We start from the raw sequence: 18,973 nt of genomic DNA, 5'->3' as shown, positions 1-18,973 counted from the left end.
CTATCTATCTACACTTGATAACTGGTGATATGCTGCTCTCGCTGCCTATCTATCTACACTTGATAACTGGTGATATGCTGCTCTCGCTGCCTATCTGTCTAAACTTGATAACTGGTGATATGCTGCTCTCGCTGCCTATCTATCTACACTTGATAACTGGTGATATGCTGCTCTCGCTGTCTATCTATCTACACTTGATAACTGGTGATATGCTGCTCTCACTGCCTATCCATCTATCTACACTTGATAACTGGTGATATGCTGCTCTCACTGTCTATCTATCTATCTACACTTGATAACTGGTGATATGCTGCTCTCGCTGCCTATCTATCTACACTTGATAACTGGTGATATGCTGCTCTCGCTGTCTATCTATCTACACTTGATAACTGGTGATATGCTGCTCTCACTGTCTATCTATCTACACTTGATAACTGGTGATATGCTGCTCTCGCTGTCTATCTATCTACACTTGATAACTGGTGATATGCTGCTCTCACTGTCTATCTATCTACACTTGATAACCCTGGTGATATGCTGCTCTCGCTGCCTATCTATCTACACTTGATAACTGGTGATATGCTGCTCTCGCTGCCTATCTATCTACACTTGATAACTGGTGATATGCTGCTCTCGCTGTCTATCTATCTACACTTGATAACTGGTGATATGCTGCTCTCACTGTCTATCTATCTACACTTGATAACTGGTGATATGCTGCTCTCGCTGTCTATCTATCTACACTTGATAACTGGTGATATGCTGCTCTCACTGTCTATCTATCTACACTTGATAACCCTGGTGATATGCTGCTCTCGCTGCCTATCTATCTACACTTGATAACTGGTGATATGCTGCTCTCGCTGCCTATCTATCTACACTTGATAACTGGTGATATGCTGCTCTCGCTGCCTATCTATCTACACTTGATAACTGGTGATATGCTGCTCTCGCTGTCTATCTGTCTAAACTTGATAACTGGTGATATGCTGCTCTCACTGTCTATCTATCTACACTTGATAACTGGTGATATGCTGCTCTCGCTGTCTATCTATCTACACTTGATAACTGGTGATATGCTGCTCTCACTGTCTATCTATCTACACTTGATAACTGGTGATATGCTGCTCTCGCTGTCTATCTATCTACACTTGATAACTGGTGATATGCTGCTCTCACTGCCTATCCATCTATCTACACTTGATAACTGGTGATATGCTGCTCTCACTGTCTATCTATCTATCTACACTTGATAACTGGTGATATGCTGCTCTCACTGTCCATCTATCTACACTTGATAACTGGTGATATGCTGCTCTCACTGTCCATCTATCTACACTTGATAACTGGTGATATGCTGCTCTCACTGCCTATCTATCTACACTTGATAACTGGTGATATGCTGCTCTCACTGTCTATCTATCTACACTTGATAACCCTGGTGATATGCTGCTCTCGCTGTCTATCTATCTACACTTGATAACCCTGGTGATATGCTGCTCTCGCTGCCTATCTATCTACACTTGATAACTGGTGATATGCTGCTCTCGCTGTCTATCTATCTACACTTGATAACTGGTGATATGCTGCTCTCGCTGCCTATCTATCTACACTTGATAACTGGTGATATGCTGCTCTCGCTGCCTATCTATCTACACTTGATAACTGGTGATATGCTGCTCTCGCTGCCTATCTATCTACACTTGATAACTGGTGATATGCTGCTCTCACTGTCTATCTATCTACACTTGATAACCCTGGTGATATGCTGCTCTCGCTGCCTATCTATCTACACTTGATAACTGGTGATATGCTGCTCTCGCTGTCTATCTATCTACACTTGATAACTGGTGATATGCTGCTCTCGCTGCCTATCTATCTACACTTGATAACTGGTGATATGCTGCTCTCGCTGCCTATCTATCTACACTTGATAACTGGTGATATGCTGCTCTCGCTGCCTATCTATCTACACTTGATAACTGGTGATATGCTGCTCTCGCTGCCTATCTATCTACACTTGATAACTGGTGATATGCTGCTCTCGCTGTCTATCTATCTACACTTGATAACTGGTGATATGCTGCTCTCGCTGCCTATCTATCTACACTTGATAACTGGTGATATGCTGCTCTCGCTGTCTATCTATCTACACTTGATAACTGGTGATATGCTGCTCTCGCTGTCTATCTATCTACACTTGATAACTGGTGATATGCTGCTCTCGCTGCCTATCTATCTACACTTGATAACTGGTGATATGCTGCTCTCGCTGCCTATCTATCTACACTTGATAACTGGTGATATGCTGCTCTCGCTGCCTATCTATCTACACTTGATAACTGGTGATATGCTGCTCTCGCTGCCTATCTATCTACACTTGATAACTGGTGATATGCTGCTCTCGCTGCCTATCTATCTACACTTGATAACTGGTGATATGCTGCTCTCACTGTCTATCTATCTACACTTGATAACTGGTGATATGCTGCTCTCGCTGCCTATCTATCTACACTTGATAACTGGTGATATGCTGCTCTCGCTGTCTATCTATCTACACTTGATAACTGGTGATATGCTGCTCTCGCTGTCTATCTATCTACACTTGATAACTGGTGATATGCTGCTCTCGCTGCCTATCTATCTACACTTGATAACTGGTGATATGCTGCTCTCGCTGCCTATCTATCTACACTTGATAACTGGTGATATGCTGCTCTCGCTGCCTATCTATCTACACTTGATAACTGGTGATATGCTGCTCTCACTGTCTATCTATCTACACTTGATAACCCTGGTGATATGCTGCTCTCGCTGCCTATCTATCTACACTTGATAACTGGTGATATGCTGCTCTCGCTGTCTATCTATCTACACTTGATAACTGGTGATATGCTGCTCTCGCTGCCTATCTATCTACACTTGATAACTGGTGATATGCTGCTCTCGCTGCCTATCTATCTACACTTGATAACTGGTGATATGCTGCTCTCGCTGCCTATCTATCTACACTTGATAACTGGTGATATGCTGCTCTCGCTGCCTATCTATCTACACTTGATAACTGGTGATATGCTGCTCTCACTGTCTATCTATCTACACTTGATAACTGGTGATATGCTGCTCTCGCTGCCTATCTATCTACACTTGATAACTGGTGATATGCTGCTCTCGCTGCCTATCTATCTACACTTGATAACTGGTGATATGCTGCTCTCGCTGCCTATCTATCTACACTTGATAACCCTGGTGATATGCTGCTCTCGCTGCCTATCTATCTACACTTGATAACCCTGGTGATATGCTGCTCTCACTGTCTATCTATCTACAATTGATAACCCTGGTGATATGCTGCTCTCACTGTCTATCTATCTACACTTGATAACCCTGGTGATATGCTGCTCTCACTGTCTATCTATCTACACTTGATAACCCTGGTGATATGCTGCTCTCACTGCCTATCCATCTATCTACACGCTGGGTTGTGACGGCCATTGGGTTTCTTCATCGAGTGTTTATCCTCATCATTAACACATTGTCTGCCACGCAGTTTGCCCATCTTATACCACTCTCTGCCAGCGCTGTAAGCCTATGGAGTCGCTCACCTTCTTTGCAGGGCTATAACTTTTTAAATATTATATATATATATTATATTATATCGACATTACTATGGCCTATTCAACATCGGGTATCTATCGTTCCGGATGTGGCAACGTTATATTTTTCCATTCATACATTGTCATGTTAGTACCCTCGTGAATATAAGTATGTTTTAGACCAGCGGTTCCCAAACTTTTTTGGCCATGCACCCCCTGTCACCTCCCGACCTAGCTGACGCACCCCCCAATGGGTTTCTGTTAGAAAAAATTGTTGCTGGTCTCCGTGCACAGATGAAGCACACCTGTGTCAGACACGCCCGAGACATTATTGTTTATTATTATTATTATTAAAACGTATGTTTTTTATTAAAAAGTTTCTTGAATTTCATGATTTACACAGTGAAAATCCTTATTTGAAATAATGTATATTAGTTATATTTATTAGGCATAAAAAAAATATTGTTTGGTTCCTGTTGGTTGTTAGTTAAGGCCATGAGTAGGTAGGGAATTTATTTAATTTTATTTTTTATTTTATCTCTTCCCACGGCGACTATGGATAGGGAATTTCTTTATTTAATTAAAATGTTCACGACAACATGGATGCAGGTACTCTGCCAGCATGTTTAATATCCATAATACTAAAGGTTTGACTAAGATTTTTATGAAATTTTATTGTAAAAAATAAATAAATAAAAAACCACCTTTTCATGTCACGCACCACCTAGAGGGCGCTCGCGCACCATTAGACTGTATAGCAGTAATTCCTAGAACGCAAGTTATAGGCCCCGAAGCATATGATACATAATCAATGGCGTTTTGTTCCTATACACGCTATATTAATAAATTCAAATGTATATGATCGGTATACATTATGCTTCATCATGCGTGAAGGAAAGGGGGGGGGGGGGGTCGTTTATGATTCCTTGATCGTCAGTAACGGCTTTATTTAGTATGGGTTGATACGTTGATCAGACTGATTGCAGTGAAATAAATTGACAATCGAGCTGGAAATAACGTTAGATTCCTCTTACCTGTCGCCGATGAGTCTGGAGGAAAAAAATTCCAATTATATGATTTCGATCTGCTAGATCCAATTTCCGCTTGTATGACGCAATAAACGTCGAAATCATATTGATTCTTGCATATCGAAAGCGATCCAATGCACTCGAGTATGTATCTTGATCGAGCGCCACTTCCGGTTTAGCGTAACTCGCCCGAAATCCACCAGGCTGCGGTATTGAGGCGTTGCAATATCAGACAGGGTCCAGCTGCCTCCCAGAGGGAGGCTGGATGAATTATGAATGACATGGCGAAAAAATTAAATAACGATCCCCAAAACAAGTTTACTCGTTGTTGGCGAACAACGATTGGCGGGCAATAACGAGTATACTTGTTGTTGGCACACAATGTGTTAAGGCACAAGTATCGTGCATTTTATTATAAAATCCACTTGCTACAACGGACAGTTTAGCAGCGAGGACTTTGCGGCGGGTGGAAGGGCTCAGGGTACCTGGCACTCCTCTCGTCCCTGGAGATCCTTGGCTCGCTGTTTCAGCAGCTCCTCCAGACCCAGAGAGGGACTCCTGCAGTCCGTCAGCCCAGCAGGGCACTCCTCCACCAGGCTACACATGGAGACAAGGAGGGACACTGTGCTGATGTGGTCAGGTACTCATGACACAGAGAGAGAGAGAGAGAGAGAGAGAGAGAGAGAGAGAGAGAGAGAGAGAGAGAGAGAGAGAGAGAGAGAGAGAGAGAGAGAGAGAGAGGAGAGAGGAGAGAGGAGAGAGGAGAGGAGAGAGAGACACACACAGATAGAGACGAAGAGAGGAACACACACACATAGAGAGGCAGAGAGACATACACACAGATAGAGACGAAGAGAGGAACACACACACATAGAGAGGCAGAGAGACATACACACAGATAGAGACGAAGAGAGGAACACACACACATAGAGAGGCAGAGAGACATACACACAGATAGAGACGAAGAGAGGAACACACACACATAGAGAGGCAGAGAGACATACACACAGATAGAGACGAAGAGAGGAACACACACACATAGAGAGGCAGAGAGACATACACACAGATAGAGACGAAGAGTCACACACAGATAGAGACGAAGATAGAGACACACACACAGATAGAGACGAAGAGACACACACACAGATAGAGAGGCAGAGAGAGACACACACAGATAGAGAGGCAGAGTTACACACAGATAGAGGCAGAGACACACAGAGACGAAGAGAGAGGCACACACAGATAGAGGCAGAGAGACACACACAGATAGAGACAAAGAGAGAGACACACACACAGATAGAGACGAAGAGAGAGACACACACACACAGATAGAGAGGCAGAGAGACACACACAGATAGACGAAGAGAGAGACACACACACACAGATAGAGGCAGAGAGAGACACACACACAGATAGAGAGACAAAGAGAGAGAGACACAGACAGATAGACGAAGAGAGAGACACACACACACAGATAGAGGCAGAGAGAGACACACACACAGATAGAGAGACAAAGAGAGAGAGACACAGACAGATAGACGAAGAGAGAGACACACACACACACAGATAGAGGCAGAGAAAGACACACACACAGATAGAGGCAGAGAGAGACACACACACACAGATAGAGGCAGAGAGAGACACACACACACAGATAGAGAGGCAGAAATAGAGACAGACAGAGACAGAAATAGAGACAGACAGAGACAGAAAGAGAGACACACAGAGAGTGAGAGAGAGAGACAGAGAGAGAAACACAGAGACACAGACAGACAGAAAGAGACACAGACAGACATAAAGAGAGACAGACAGAGCGTCAGAGAGAGAGAGGGGGAGACAGAGAGACACACAGACAGAAAGAGAGACACAGACAGACAGAAAGAGAGACAGAGACAGGGTTTCCCATTAATTACCTAGACTGTGGCGGCCCGCCAGTTGTATAATGAACCAAAAAAAAGTTATAAAAAAAAAAGATTTTTTATTATTTATTTTTTTAAATATAAAGTTTGCCAATAGGGATGTATCAGTAGTATTGGCAGTGGTAGTAGTCGTAATAGTAATCCACTATATTTTTTAAATATAAAACATATGCCCCCGGACCCCCCTAGACTGGTCCCCCTAGTCTCTGAAAATCCTGTGGGAAACACTGCAGATAGATAAGATAGGTAGGAGGAGGAATGTGAGAGAGAAGCAGTAGCTTGTTTGTTACCAGCAGAGGGCGCCCAGCACGTGTTCGTGGAAGGAGGAGTGAGGAGAACGCAGGACAGACACCAGCTGCTGCACCATCCCCATGGAGACCACGGTCTCTGGACAACAACAACAACAACAACAACAACAACATATCAGACCAGGGCCCCGTTCCTCGTAGGTGGCTAACTGAGTTAGCCGGATCATTTTCAGGATAACTTGACATAAGTCAGGCTTTTCGGTTCCACAAAGCAAGTTTGGCAAAATCACTATAGCAACACATCCATAAACTTGAACCTGAAGTTAGCTGGATAACCTTGACACTCCCTCGGGAAAAAAATGCCAGCTCCCTTCCTCAGAGATCCCATTATACCATTCTGAATAATGTTTTTGTGCTTAGTTTTTCTAGAGGGGTCGCGAGATGATTTCTAGAATGTATCGATTTCATAGAATGTGTGAAATAGGCCTATAATTAAAAACAATTCAAATACATTAAACTGGTAAAAGAAATGCTTTTTTTTTTGGATCCACTTTTTCTCCTCCTGTTTTTCTGTGTTTTTCTCCCATCCCAATTTAGTCGTTATGTCAATTCCCCCCTCCCCTTCCTGGTCGTTGCTCGCATGTGCCCCCCACTGGTCGGTATAGGGAGCCCTGAAGTCTATTAGATGCTTCCTCCGAGACATAGGAGACAGCCAGCAGCATCTTTTCACCTGCCAGCGCGGACTCTCATTGGCGAGGTGTAACGTGCGGGAGGTCACACTACCCTCGCCATCTCCCTCCCTCGCTGTGCAGGCGCCCTGACCGACCTGTAGGAGTCGCTGTTTTTACAACGACCAGAATACCACCCCACCGGCTTCCCTCCTGCTGACTCTGCCAATTGAGTCAGTATGACGGCCAGCCAAGCCGGAGGCAACGCTGACAGCCGGATTCGATACCAGTGTCTCTCGCGTTGGTGACAAGAGCTTAGTCCGCTGCGCCACCCAGCCGCTAAAAGAAATGCTTTTGAAATGTAAAATAGACCTAAAATGCTGATAATAAATCATTCAGCCTATGGATTTACTTTGTCCTACATAATGCATGTCATAGCTACGGCGCGCGCAACAGCTGTTTGAGCTGCGGGATGAGGCGCGCTTGTTTCTGACGGAGAATGCGTCCCAGCTCGCTTCCCAAATCCGATGCCGACTGGATAACAAGGCTAGCATATTTGTCTTGCATATTTGCTAAAATCAATGGACTTAATCTGTCACTACAAGGTGAAAACACAACCATCCTGTCGTTCAATGACAAAATACAAGCATTCACGAGGAAACTCGAGCGCTGGAGTAGAAAATAGGCCGGATTTATATGTTTCCCGAGCTTGATGAATTTATGGAGGAAAATGAACTGAGTGTGAACACAGTGAAGATGTCTATAACTCACCTCACCTTGAACGGTATAAAAAGTATTTCCCAGAGGAAATCAAGCGACTGAACCTTAAAAACAGTGTTTCAGTCCAAGCCGCTGGCTGAGTTCTGGATATCAATTGAGGGCGAATACGCACAGCTATCCGCCATTTGGATCTACCTACCTATGCGAAAAAAACATTCTCTGCACTGAAAAATAAGTACAGATCACGTCTGAATGTGGAGGATGATCTCCGAGTCGCTGTCTCCACAATTAAACCCAGACTGGACTTGTTGTGCTCCAAGCCTAGTGCCCATCCATTTCATTAGGTGAGTTGAACATTAGCCTTCTAAATGAAACGGGCTATATGTATTAATTTTATGGTTGTTTGATTATTGTGTTCTTTTGTGTAGTTATTGTGCGTGTTAAAAGCCTCCAATGCTTATTAGTGCATGTGCGTGTGAATGTTCAACCACCTCCTATAATAGTGGGGGTCGCGGCTCTCTGACACCGTAATTTCGCGGGTCGCGGCCTGAAAACTTTAGGAACCCCTGATCTACACATACATGTATTTATATAGTACATGATACCTAAGCGCATACAGTACATACAGGATGATGCTGTCTCACCCTCCCAACCCCCACCCTCCCAACCCCCACCCCCCAGCTAGCTGAAACTGTTGCTAGAGCCCACCCCCCCCCCCCCACCCCCCTGCTGCAACTGTGGACTAGGGACAAAGCTCCCCCCCCCCTCTGCAAAATGGCACCGCACTGTCTGTGAATTTATGTGTGCCATTATTACTATCTAAATGTAATAATTGTGGAATATTACTATAATGAGCTGTATGTGTATACTATGTGAAGATCTAGCACACTCTCAGGAGCAAAACAGAAAAAAGCATTTCATATCAAAGTATTCTGTATTTTTGTATGACAACTAATAAAGAAACTTGAACTTGAAGTATCTATTAATTCGTATCAATTAGATACTATTTGGGCTTGTTTTTATCTACTTATTCTGAAAGAGTTGAAATACTTATTTTCGCTAGCAAGATCTATTTTATTTATTTCGCACCATTTCAGAAAAACAGTAAAAACATTGACCATGACAGAAAGTATATAAAGGTGCTGAGTAGAGGCAAGAGACCCAGATGGGCCTATATGGGGCCTCAACTCATTAAATCATTGGATTAAAAAAAACACAAAAACAAAAGTAAAGTGAAATAAGTTCATAAAACTATCTCATTCGATGATTCATTCCATTAAGCCTACTGCCAGCAGGCACATTTAAAGAAATATAATCTGATTGATTGGGGTAATGAAGCACTTCAAATTAGCCTATACATTTTCCCAACACTTACGCATTTAACTTGTTAGACCGTTAGAAACCGTTAGAAAATCATGGTTTCGGTGATCGACACTTCCACCTTTTGAAGTAGCACAATTATCCTGATTTAGCGGCTGAGTGGCGCAGTGGGCAAGGCGCTCTCCACTAGCGCAGGATACGCTGGGTTCGAGCCCAGCTCTCGGCGTTGCTACCAGCTCTGGCCGGTCGTTCATACTAACACAATTGGCAGTGTTAGAGGGTGGGAAAGCCGGTGGGTGGGGATTGGACGTTGTGGACAGCGACTCCTACAGGTCGGTTGGGTGACGCCGGTGCGGCGGAAACAGGAAGTATCGGGGGCAGCGTGAGCCTCCCACACGTTACTCCTCGCCACAGAGAGTCGGCGCTGTCTGGTGAAAAGATGCGACAGGCTGCCTCCTCGTGTACCGGAGGCGACACGTGATGCAAGGCTTCTATCCTCACTACAGCCGACCAGTGGGAGGCATAGTCTAGCAACGTTCAAGACAGGGGAGGGAAGAATTGGAAATACGAAATTGGGATGGGAGAAAAATAGAAAATGGGGAGAAAAAGTGGATAAAAAAAAAACAATTATCCTGATTTGTTTTAAGCACGAATCAGTCTTTGAGAAACCGAGATAGCCTGACATCAATCATCGGGTTAATTTAAGCTGGCTAATAGGACTTTTGATCGACTTAGTTGAACCAGGTACGAGGAACCAGGTGCTGCACCATCCCCACAACAACAGACGTACAGTATCAGAGTCCAGACGTACAGTATCAGAGTCCAGACGTACAGTATCAGAGTCAAGACGTACAGTATCAGAGTCCAGACGTACAGTATCAGAGTCCAGACGTACAGTATCAGAGTCCAGACGTACAGTATCAGAGTCCAGACGTACAGTATCAGAGTCCAGACGTACAGTATCAGAGTCCAGACGTACAGTATCAGAGTCCAGACGTACAGACGTACAGTATCAGAGTCCAGACGTACAGTATCAGAGTCCAGACGTACAGTATCAGAGTCCAGACGTACAGTATCAGAGTCCAGACGTACAGTATCAGAGTCCAGACGTACAGTATCAGAGTCCAGACGTCAGAGTCCAGACGTACAGTATCAGAGTCCAGACATACAGTATCAGAGTCTCAGTCAATTAAAGGCCCAATCCGGGATTCTTTTCACCATATGAATTTGGGTTATATTTGCATACATACTGAAAGAGGTTGATTTGCAGATGGAAAATACTCTATATGGCACTTTATTTCCCCATTATAAATTCAAATATAATAGGTCTGTTTAACTCCGACGTTTACAAATATGAACAAACTGAACATTAATTGAATTGTTGAATGTCCAGCTACAACAATGACCTGGGCCCAGTAGTTCAAAACTCTTAATCCCCATCTGATCTAATCAGATTTGGATTTTGGGTAGTTCAAAACCAAAAAACGGGATGAGGATCACTTTGATATCCGATCAGATCAGGAAATCAAATCCAAGCTTTAAACTGGATCAAATCTTCAAAACGGGTATTTCAAACCGACAACACAGGATTGGGATCAGTTTGATCCCAAAAACCTGGATTATCTTGATCCCACCAGAGGGGTGGATTTCCAGTGGATTACCAGAGAAAAATGTACTATACAATTTATAAAAGAAATATGTTTCAATATAAATAAGATGGCAAAGTTTGTTAACTGAAATAATACAAAAATGTTTGCCTTCATGGCAAATACATTTTACTTACAATTTTTTTGTCATGTTTGTGGTGGCCTAATTTTGTTTTCAAACAAATGTTGATAAAAGTATCACAACAAAGATTGTCAATCACAAATGTAATTTAGATTAAAGAAAAAATATCTTCAACAAAGAAAAAGTCTACATCATCTGTCATCACCTTCAGCAAATTTAAACCTAACTTAGAATTCAGCTCCTTAAAGCACGTCTGGATGATCCAGCTGCCTTTGAATTAATGTTTTTTTTCTTACCCTAGTGGGAGTATTTTTATTTTATTACAATTACATTATGATTTTACGTCCTTTATGTATTTAAAAAATATAATTAGACATTATAGATGTCTCCGCAACGTGGACTCTTGTTATTTTTCATATCCACTAGATGGAGATCGGTAGGATTAAAGCACTGATATTCAGGATCTAGTCATCTTGAAAAGTCTGAATCTGGATCAGGGTGATCCTATCCTGGATTGCTTTGAAATACCGGGACAACATCTGGCCGGGTTGTCTGATCCTGGATCACAAAAAATGGGATTTTAAAATCTGACCGGATCTGATTGCGATTAAAAGTTCTGAACCGCTGGGCCGTGGGCCTTCAGTAATCAGGTCAGTCACTACGCTCTAGCAGCAGCCATTTGACCAGGTGAAATCAAGATCAGAATACATTTTCCATGACCCTTTGGACGCGGATCAATTCCCATAACTTTCCAAGGCCTGGAAAAACACTACTTTCTAATTCCATGCCGTTCCCAGGTCTTCATGAGCGAACAGAAACCTGAGTCACTTCCTGCCGCACACCTCCCCCCAGGACATCTATGAGAGTCGGTGCATTAATTAAAAAAGCCCGGAAAAAATGATCAAGGACCATAATCACCGCAACCACGGACTGTTCCAGCTGATGCGGTCTGGAAAGCGCTACCGCAGCCACACAGCCAGAACCAACCGGCTAAAGAACTGCTTCCCCCCCCCCCCAAGCCATCAGACTCATAAACAGAGCCCATTGACGTTATTATTATTAAGATAGAAGCTGCTATGGTCGAGGACCACAATAAATAGAAGTTCACTGTTCTTGCTGTAAAGTACTGAGATGAGTGACAATAGAGGAATCTGAACCTGAACCTTTGTGCTCTGGGTGAGCCGTGAGCAGGTTGAGCAGCAGGAAGGCAGACTTGGTCCGTAGCTTGTCGTCGCCGTCAGACTGCATGCCGCGCATCAGCACCGAGAAGCCGTCGTGGGCCAGGAAGGCCAGCAGGCCCGCGTCCTGCTCCCGGACCAGACCTGAGGAGCACAGCACCACGTCAGCAGAACCCTAACCCTCCCTGCTCCCGGACCAGACCTGCGGAGCACAGCACCACGTCAGCAGCAGCTCAGCCACAGACCTCCGCCTCTAGGGTTAGGTAACCCTCCTAAGGAGGGTTAGGGTTGTGTTCATGGTTAAGGAGGGTTAGGGTTATATTTAGGGTTATGTTTAGGGTTAGAAAACGAAAATGTCAACCAAAGAAATGTCGCGTGGTAAATACACAGGTCACAACATTAGTAAAGTTTTGGAGTTGTATTTGAAGAGTATTTTGTGACTGTTGGGAACTAGGCTACACTGGCACACCTACTTCCAGTGAATGCCGCTAAGCTAGGCTAACGGTGCGGCTGTTCCCTAAGCCTACTGCATGCACAGAGAAGAAAATGGTATGTATCTGCTTGTCTAACTCCAAATAGATGGCAAATAAGGTAATTTCCCAAAAAGTTGGCGTGTTCCTTTAAGGAGGGTTAGTGTCAGACCTACAGGAGACAGCATAGAGGGCCTTGACTCTGACTGTGTTTAGGGTGAAGGAGGGTTAGTGTCAGACCTACAGGAGACAGCATAGAGGGCCTTGACTCTGACTGTGTTTAGGGTGAAGGAAGGTTAATGTCAGACCTACAGGAGACAGCATAGAGGGCCTTGACTCTGACTGTGTTTAGGGTGAAGGAGGGTTAATGTCAGACCTACAGGAGACAGCATAGAGGGCCTTGACTCTGACTGTGTTTAGGGTGAAGGAGGGTTAGTGTCAGACCTACAGGAGACAGCATAGAGGGCCTTGACTCCGACTGTGTTTAGGGTGAAGGAGGGTTAGTGTCAGACCTACAGGAGACAGCATAGAGGGCCTTGACTCTGACTGTGTTTAGGGTGAAGGAGGGTTAGTGTCAGACCTACAGGAGACAGCATAGAGGGCCTTGACTCTGACTGTGTTTAGGGTGAAGGAGGGTTAGTGTCAGACCTACAGGAGACAGCATAGAGGGCCTTGACTCTGACTGTGTTTAGGGTGAAGGAGGGTTAGTGTCAGTCAGACCTACAGGAGACAGCATAGAGGGCCTTGACTCTGACTGTGGGATGAGGGTCCGAGTCACACAGCTGCAGCAGTTGGGGCAGGGCCCCCCGGCCCAGCAGGTAGACCTGCACCTCCGGCATGTTCTGGGCGCAGGTGGCCACCAGCTGGGCGGCGCGCCACCTCACCCCGCTCTGGGCGTGACGCAGGCACTGGGAGAGGCACAGCTCCAGGCCCCCCAGAGTCATCAGGTCTGGAAGGACAAGAGAAGACGATACAGGACGTAGAACCAATGGAGCATGGGAAGAATTAAATCAATTCGTGGAATAATAATAATATATCCTACGTTATGTAATTCCACATCGTTGGGAAACAATTCTACCTCTTCTGACGGGACAAAATGGGCAGGTTCAAAGAGATCCCCTCCCCTCAGGGTATCTGAATGGAAGGCTAGGGCTGTTCCATATGACGAGATATCTCTTGGAACGAGAGATAAATGTCTAGACAGATATTTTCCTCTATTGTTTCTATCACTATTGTGAATGAATGACTTTTATTTATATAGCACCCTTCACAGCACGAATGCACAGGGTGCTTTACACTACAGCTTAGTATATAAAAACAAAAACAGAATCAGAAATAAATGACAACAACAACAAACAGTCAAACCAGATAAAAAGTAGAATAAAATAATTTAGATAAAATCAGTCACTAATTAAAAACAAAACTATATGAACAGTGAGGAGAAGAAAGAGTCACAGAAAAGCAACAGAATTGCTTTAGGTCAGTGTTCTACTTCATTCCTGACCCCGTGGACATGTGGTGGAATAACAAACACAGAGGAGACGCAGAAGGAAACCCCCTGCAACACTCTGATACAGAACAGCTGGCCTGTGATGGAAATTAAGCGCGCCTCATCTCACTGCGTGCAGAAATACAAATATCTCGACTATTCAAGCAAACGCACAGAGCGTTATCTGCACCGGCATGGTGTTTTTATTTGACTTCATAACGTGCACTGGCACGTCACAGCACTTTGCGAGCGTCTACCGGCTCGGGCTGCATTTTTCACCAAATATATAATATACCGTTCGAAATATCCATTTGCCGCCGTTCGAACTCCACCTCACTCGACCAATTCCGTGCCTCGGTTCTCGAGTTACATGACGATATGTCATAAGGCGAGCATCTTTTTACAGGCCGCGCGTCAAATGAACACGTCGGACAGTATACGCTCGAGAATTGACCAATCACCGCTGATGGCGAAACTGATTGGGCAGCATTGTAGCCAACGAGTGTCCGCTTCCAACAATACAAAATGAAATTCAAGGACTTTTAAGTACTTTTCCAATCACTATTTTTCATTTTCAAGGATGTCACTCGAAGGATACAATTCACCTTTAAATGCTGTTTTTTTTAAGCATCTTCTTGGCCTGCTTGCCAGCTAGAGCAAGCTAGAGCATCACACGCCAAGAAGAAATGAGGAAAAGCAGTTGGACCGCGCGAGACAGCGACTAGTCAGATTTTATTAAAACAGAAAAAGAAAAATGTCTTGATTCAGAACAATTTGATCATGGATGAACAAAACATTCAATGCGAATGGTTGATTTGAATTTCAAGGACTTTTTAAGCACCTTGTTAAAAAATTTGCTGTTTTCAAGGAATTCCAGGCCTTGACTTTATTTTGTAAAAAATCAAGCACTTTAAGCACTTGTGCGAACCCCGAATACCCCACGTGGGGGGGGGGGGGGGGGGGGGGGGTGCGAATATAGAAAGTAGGTGAAAGTTGACAAGCGAAAATTACTTGCGACTCAGACTTCAGAACCCACAGAGGTGGATGGCAGAAATGGAGTTTGGAAAAAAATTGAATTGACGTCGGTTTACTAAAACCTCTCAAACACTCATTTCTGAACAGATTTTTATAAAATTTGGACCTGTACTACATAAGGAACCGCTGTGTTTTGCAGCTCATACCTCTATGCTGGAATAATGAAATCTGGCAACCAACCACTAAAGAAAAATTTAACACAAGTTCAAGTTCAACTCAAGTTCTGTTACTCTATTTTATTAGCACTAAAAGTGATTAGTCTTTTTTGCATTAGTAACTTCAGAATGCTATCTTTCAGGGTGCTTTTATTAGGTTGCATCCAATTTTACTTTATCAAGTGGATTACTGCAGATTCGTGGTAAACTAAACGTTGACGTAAATAAATAAAAAAAAAATACAAGTTATTTTTTTAACAGTACCGAAAGGTGGCACCGGTGGATCTCACGTGATTCGGTCGGTACCCTTAAAAGTACCGGATTCGGTCCCCATCCCTAGTGAATGACCTGTGTAACCGGGTGTCACTAACCTCTAGCGTTGTCCAGGTTTTCACACAGATCAGACAGATATTCCAGCGCATATTCCCTCTCGTCCTCCTTGTCCCTCTCCTCCTCCCCCTCTCCCTCTCCCGCACTCGTCCCGTCTCTGTGTAGAATGGCCATGCATCGTTTCATCTGCGCCACCTCGTCCATCTGGCCTTTGGAGATCTCTGCCAGGGCTCCCCGTAGCCACTCCTTTCTCTGGAGAGAGGGAGAGAGAGAGAGAGAGAGAGAGAGAGAGAGAGAGAGAGAGAGAGAGAGAGAGAGACAGACAGAGAGAGCGGGGTAGAGAGGGAGAGAGAAAGAGAGAGGTAGAGAGAGAGAGGTAGAGAGAGAGAGAGAAAGAGAGAGAGAGAGACGGAGAGAGAGAGAGAAAGGTAGAGAGAGAGAGAGAGAGAGAGAGAGAGAGAGAGAGTAAAGTTGTTGACCTCTCTTCCCAGTAGAAGGAGTGACGCGGACTGTTGGAGGAGATTCCACAGCGCTGTCAGATCAAAATCCAGACATGTCTCGTGTCTCGAGAGCTGGACCCCAGGAGACCTCACCCGGCGGGGAGCAGACAGTTGGAGGAAAGTGGAAGACATGGGTGAATAAATGCTGTCTGTGGTGCACTAGATGTCTGTGGTGCACTAGATGTCTGTGGTGCACTAGATGTCTGTGGTGCACTAGATGTCTGTGGTGCACTAGATGTCTGTGGTGCACTAGATGTCTGTGGTGCACGAGATGTCTGTGGTGCACTAGATGTCTGTGGTGCACTAGATGTCTGTGGTGCACTAGATGTCTGTGGTGCACTAGATGTCTGTGGTGCACTAGATGTCTGTGGTGCACGAGATGTCTGTGGTGCACTAGATGTCTGTGGTGCACTAGATGTCTGTGGTGCACTAGATGTCTGTGGTGCACTAGATGTCTGTGGTGCACTAGATGTCTGTGGTGCACAAGATGTCTGTGGTGCACTAGATGTCTGTGGTGCACGAGATGTCTGTGGTGCACTAGATGTCTGTGGTGCACGAGATGTCTGTGGTGCACTAGATGTCTGTGGTGCACTAGATGTCTGTGGTGCACTAGATGTCTGCTCTGCGCCGGGTGATGTCTAAGGCTGAGACCACTTATTGATTTAACATAACTGCGTGAAGTGGCATCACTTATCGATTTTTTTTTTTTTACATGTGAAAAAATTATATATACTATTATACTAAAATACTGCTTACTGATTGCACATTGGCGAGCAGAAGTAGATTATTGGAGTTGGGCGATGTTTCAGCCCATGTGTGCCACGCCCACTAGTGGCACGCCCACTAGTGCCACGCCCACTGAGCTGTACAGGTCCGGGATGATGGGACTATTCCCCAATTCCAATCAAAGAAATAACATCCACAGAGCTCTTAGAAAGGTGCAGAATAAAAGTATTGCTTTCCCCCCCAAAAATATAATGATTCATTTATCAAAATGTTGTTTACATGTTGCATGCCCCTCCCTACTTCTCATTTCCCTGTATGGAATGCACCTGATTGGATAAATTACCTGCTAGCGCTCTAGTGTGACATCTAGTGGGTGAATGTTATCTATAGCACCTTTTTATAGGGGCATTTTGCAGATTTTCTTTTTAATTCTGTTGTGAGGAGGACATGTGATGTTCTGACATCACTAAGGCTGAGACGATATGCCATTTGGAAGAATCGATAAATCGGGATTTTTTTTCAATAAATATCGATATTTCTATTAGTATTAAAAAAAAATTAAATAAAGATTTTATTATTATTATTTAAACAACAAATGTATGTTTATTTTGCAGCAATTCTTTGTTGTTGCCGCCATCTTTAGTGTTACAGATTTTCCACGTTCAAAACGACCACAGTGATCCTTCTCATGTTACAGTCGGTGGTCTCTGGATGTGATGGAGGAGTGCACTGCTTATTGAATGCACAGTGCAGAGTTGCAATTCAACTGAATTTACATGAAATGGGGATGTTTTAACTCAAACATGCCACAAGACCTAGTATTTTAGTATAGTATAAAGAAGAAAAAAAAAAAAAATTATTACACATGCAAAAAAACGGAAAAGAAAATTTCATGCAGTTATCGATAAATCGATAAGTGGTCTCAGCCTTAGAAAGCAGACAAGAGGCTGAAAGCAGCACGCCACCGTATACCTCCTCCGTCATGGGGCCCATGGGGGCGGGAGTCGCGGGACCATCGGCTGCAGCGCTAGCCTCCACAGCCAATCGCAGGACCCCCTGGAGATTGTGGGGGTGTCTTCGGTCATCTCTGCCTTCTGCCATGATGACTCTCGAGTCTGAGGAGAGGAACACGTTATAAAAGGTCATTAGAATGAATCATGTCACATGGGTTTTACGGTTGAGAAATCCAGACAAAAAAAAGTGCAGAACTTTTTTATCTTATGTTGTGGGACTTGTACAGCACTTTGGTAAACTTTGTTGTTTTTAAATGTGCTCTATAAATAAAGTGGATTGGATTAATTAATTAAGTAGGCCCTTTCGTGACTGTGACGCAGCCAACAAGGTTTCACTCGGCTGCGCAGTGGGGCTGCTCTCACAGCCAACGACATGACATTACATAATTATGTTGCAACCTTCGTCTATCAAGCAAACAATTATATTATATTTAATTTATCATTTATAATTTATAATTATATCAGACAATGCACCTACAAAAGCAGATGATTACAATTAAATTAGCCAACTTGGTAACATATTAGTCATAGCAGCATAGGCATAGCCTTATTAATGTTTTGTGTGGCGTCCCTTGGAGATGCATTTTGGAGGCAACAAAAATATATATATATATATTTTTTTTTACACTTCGATTTTTTTTTTAATGTTCGAAGCTCATGCCATGGCAAGCCGAAAACGGTCGAAAGTGTAGTTATTTGAAGTTTGGATTTTTTTTTCATGACTGAGGTAGGTAGACATTTTTAGAGACTAAAGTAGAGAAAAAGGGTACCCTTTGGGTACCGGTATCGATTCACAGGTACCTGTAGTGTACCGTATTGGTTCAAATGTGAACGGTACCCTATATACCAC

General features: G+C 43.9%; 1 protein-coding gene across 1 annotated transcript in view; it reads right to left on the bottom strand.

Moving 5' to 3' along the window:
- Positions 1-18,973, bottom strand: part of hspbp1 (HSPA (heat shock 70kDa) binding protein, cytoplasmic cochaperone 1) — a 29,078-nt gene that overhangs the window by 7,647 nt on the left and 2,458 nt on the right. Inside the window, exons 2-7 of the mRNA XM_084330756.1 lie at positions 18,083-18,225; positions 15,926-16,136; positions 13,600-13,824; positions 12,391-12,549; positions 6,834-6,930; positions 5,110-5,221 (exon numbers count right to left, since the gene is read on the bottom strand). Coding sequence (XP_084186882.1) covers positions 5,110-5,221; positions 6,834-6,930; positions 12,391-12,549; positions 13,600-13,824; positions 15,926-16,136; positions 18,083-18,211 — 933 coding nt within the window. The 5' untranslated portion in view covers positions 18,212-18,225. The remainder of the gene's footprint in view (positions 1-5,109; positions 5,222-6,833; positions 6,931-12,390; positions 12,550-13,599; positions 13,825-15,925; positions 16,137-18,082; positions 18,226-18,973) is intronic.

Source organism: Notolepis coatsorum (genome assembly GCF_963971535.1).
Source record: "Notolepis coatsorum genome assembly, chromosome: 15".
Taxonomy (NCBI): Eukaryota; Metazoa; Chordata; class Actinopteri; order Aulopiformes; family Paralepididae; genus Notolepis; species Notolepis coatsorum.
This window is presented reverse-complemented; position numbering and strand designations above follow the sequence as displayed.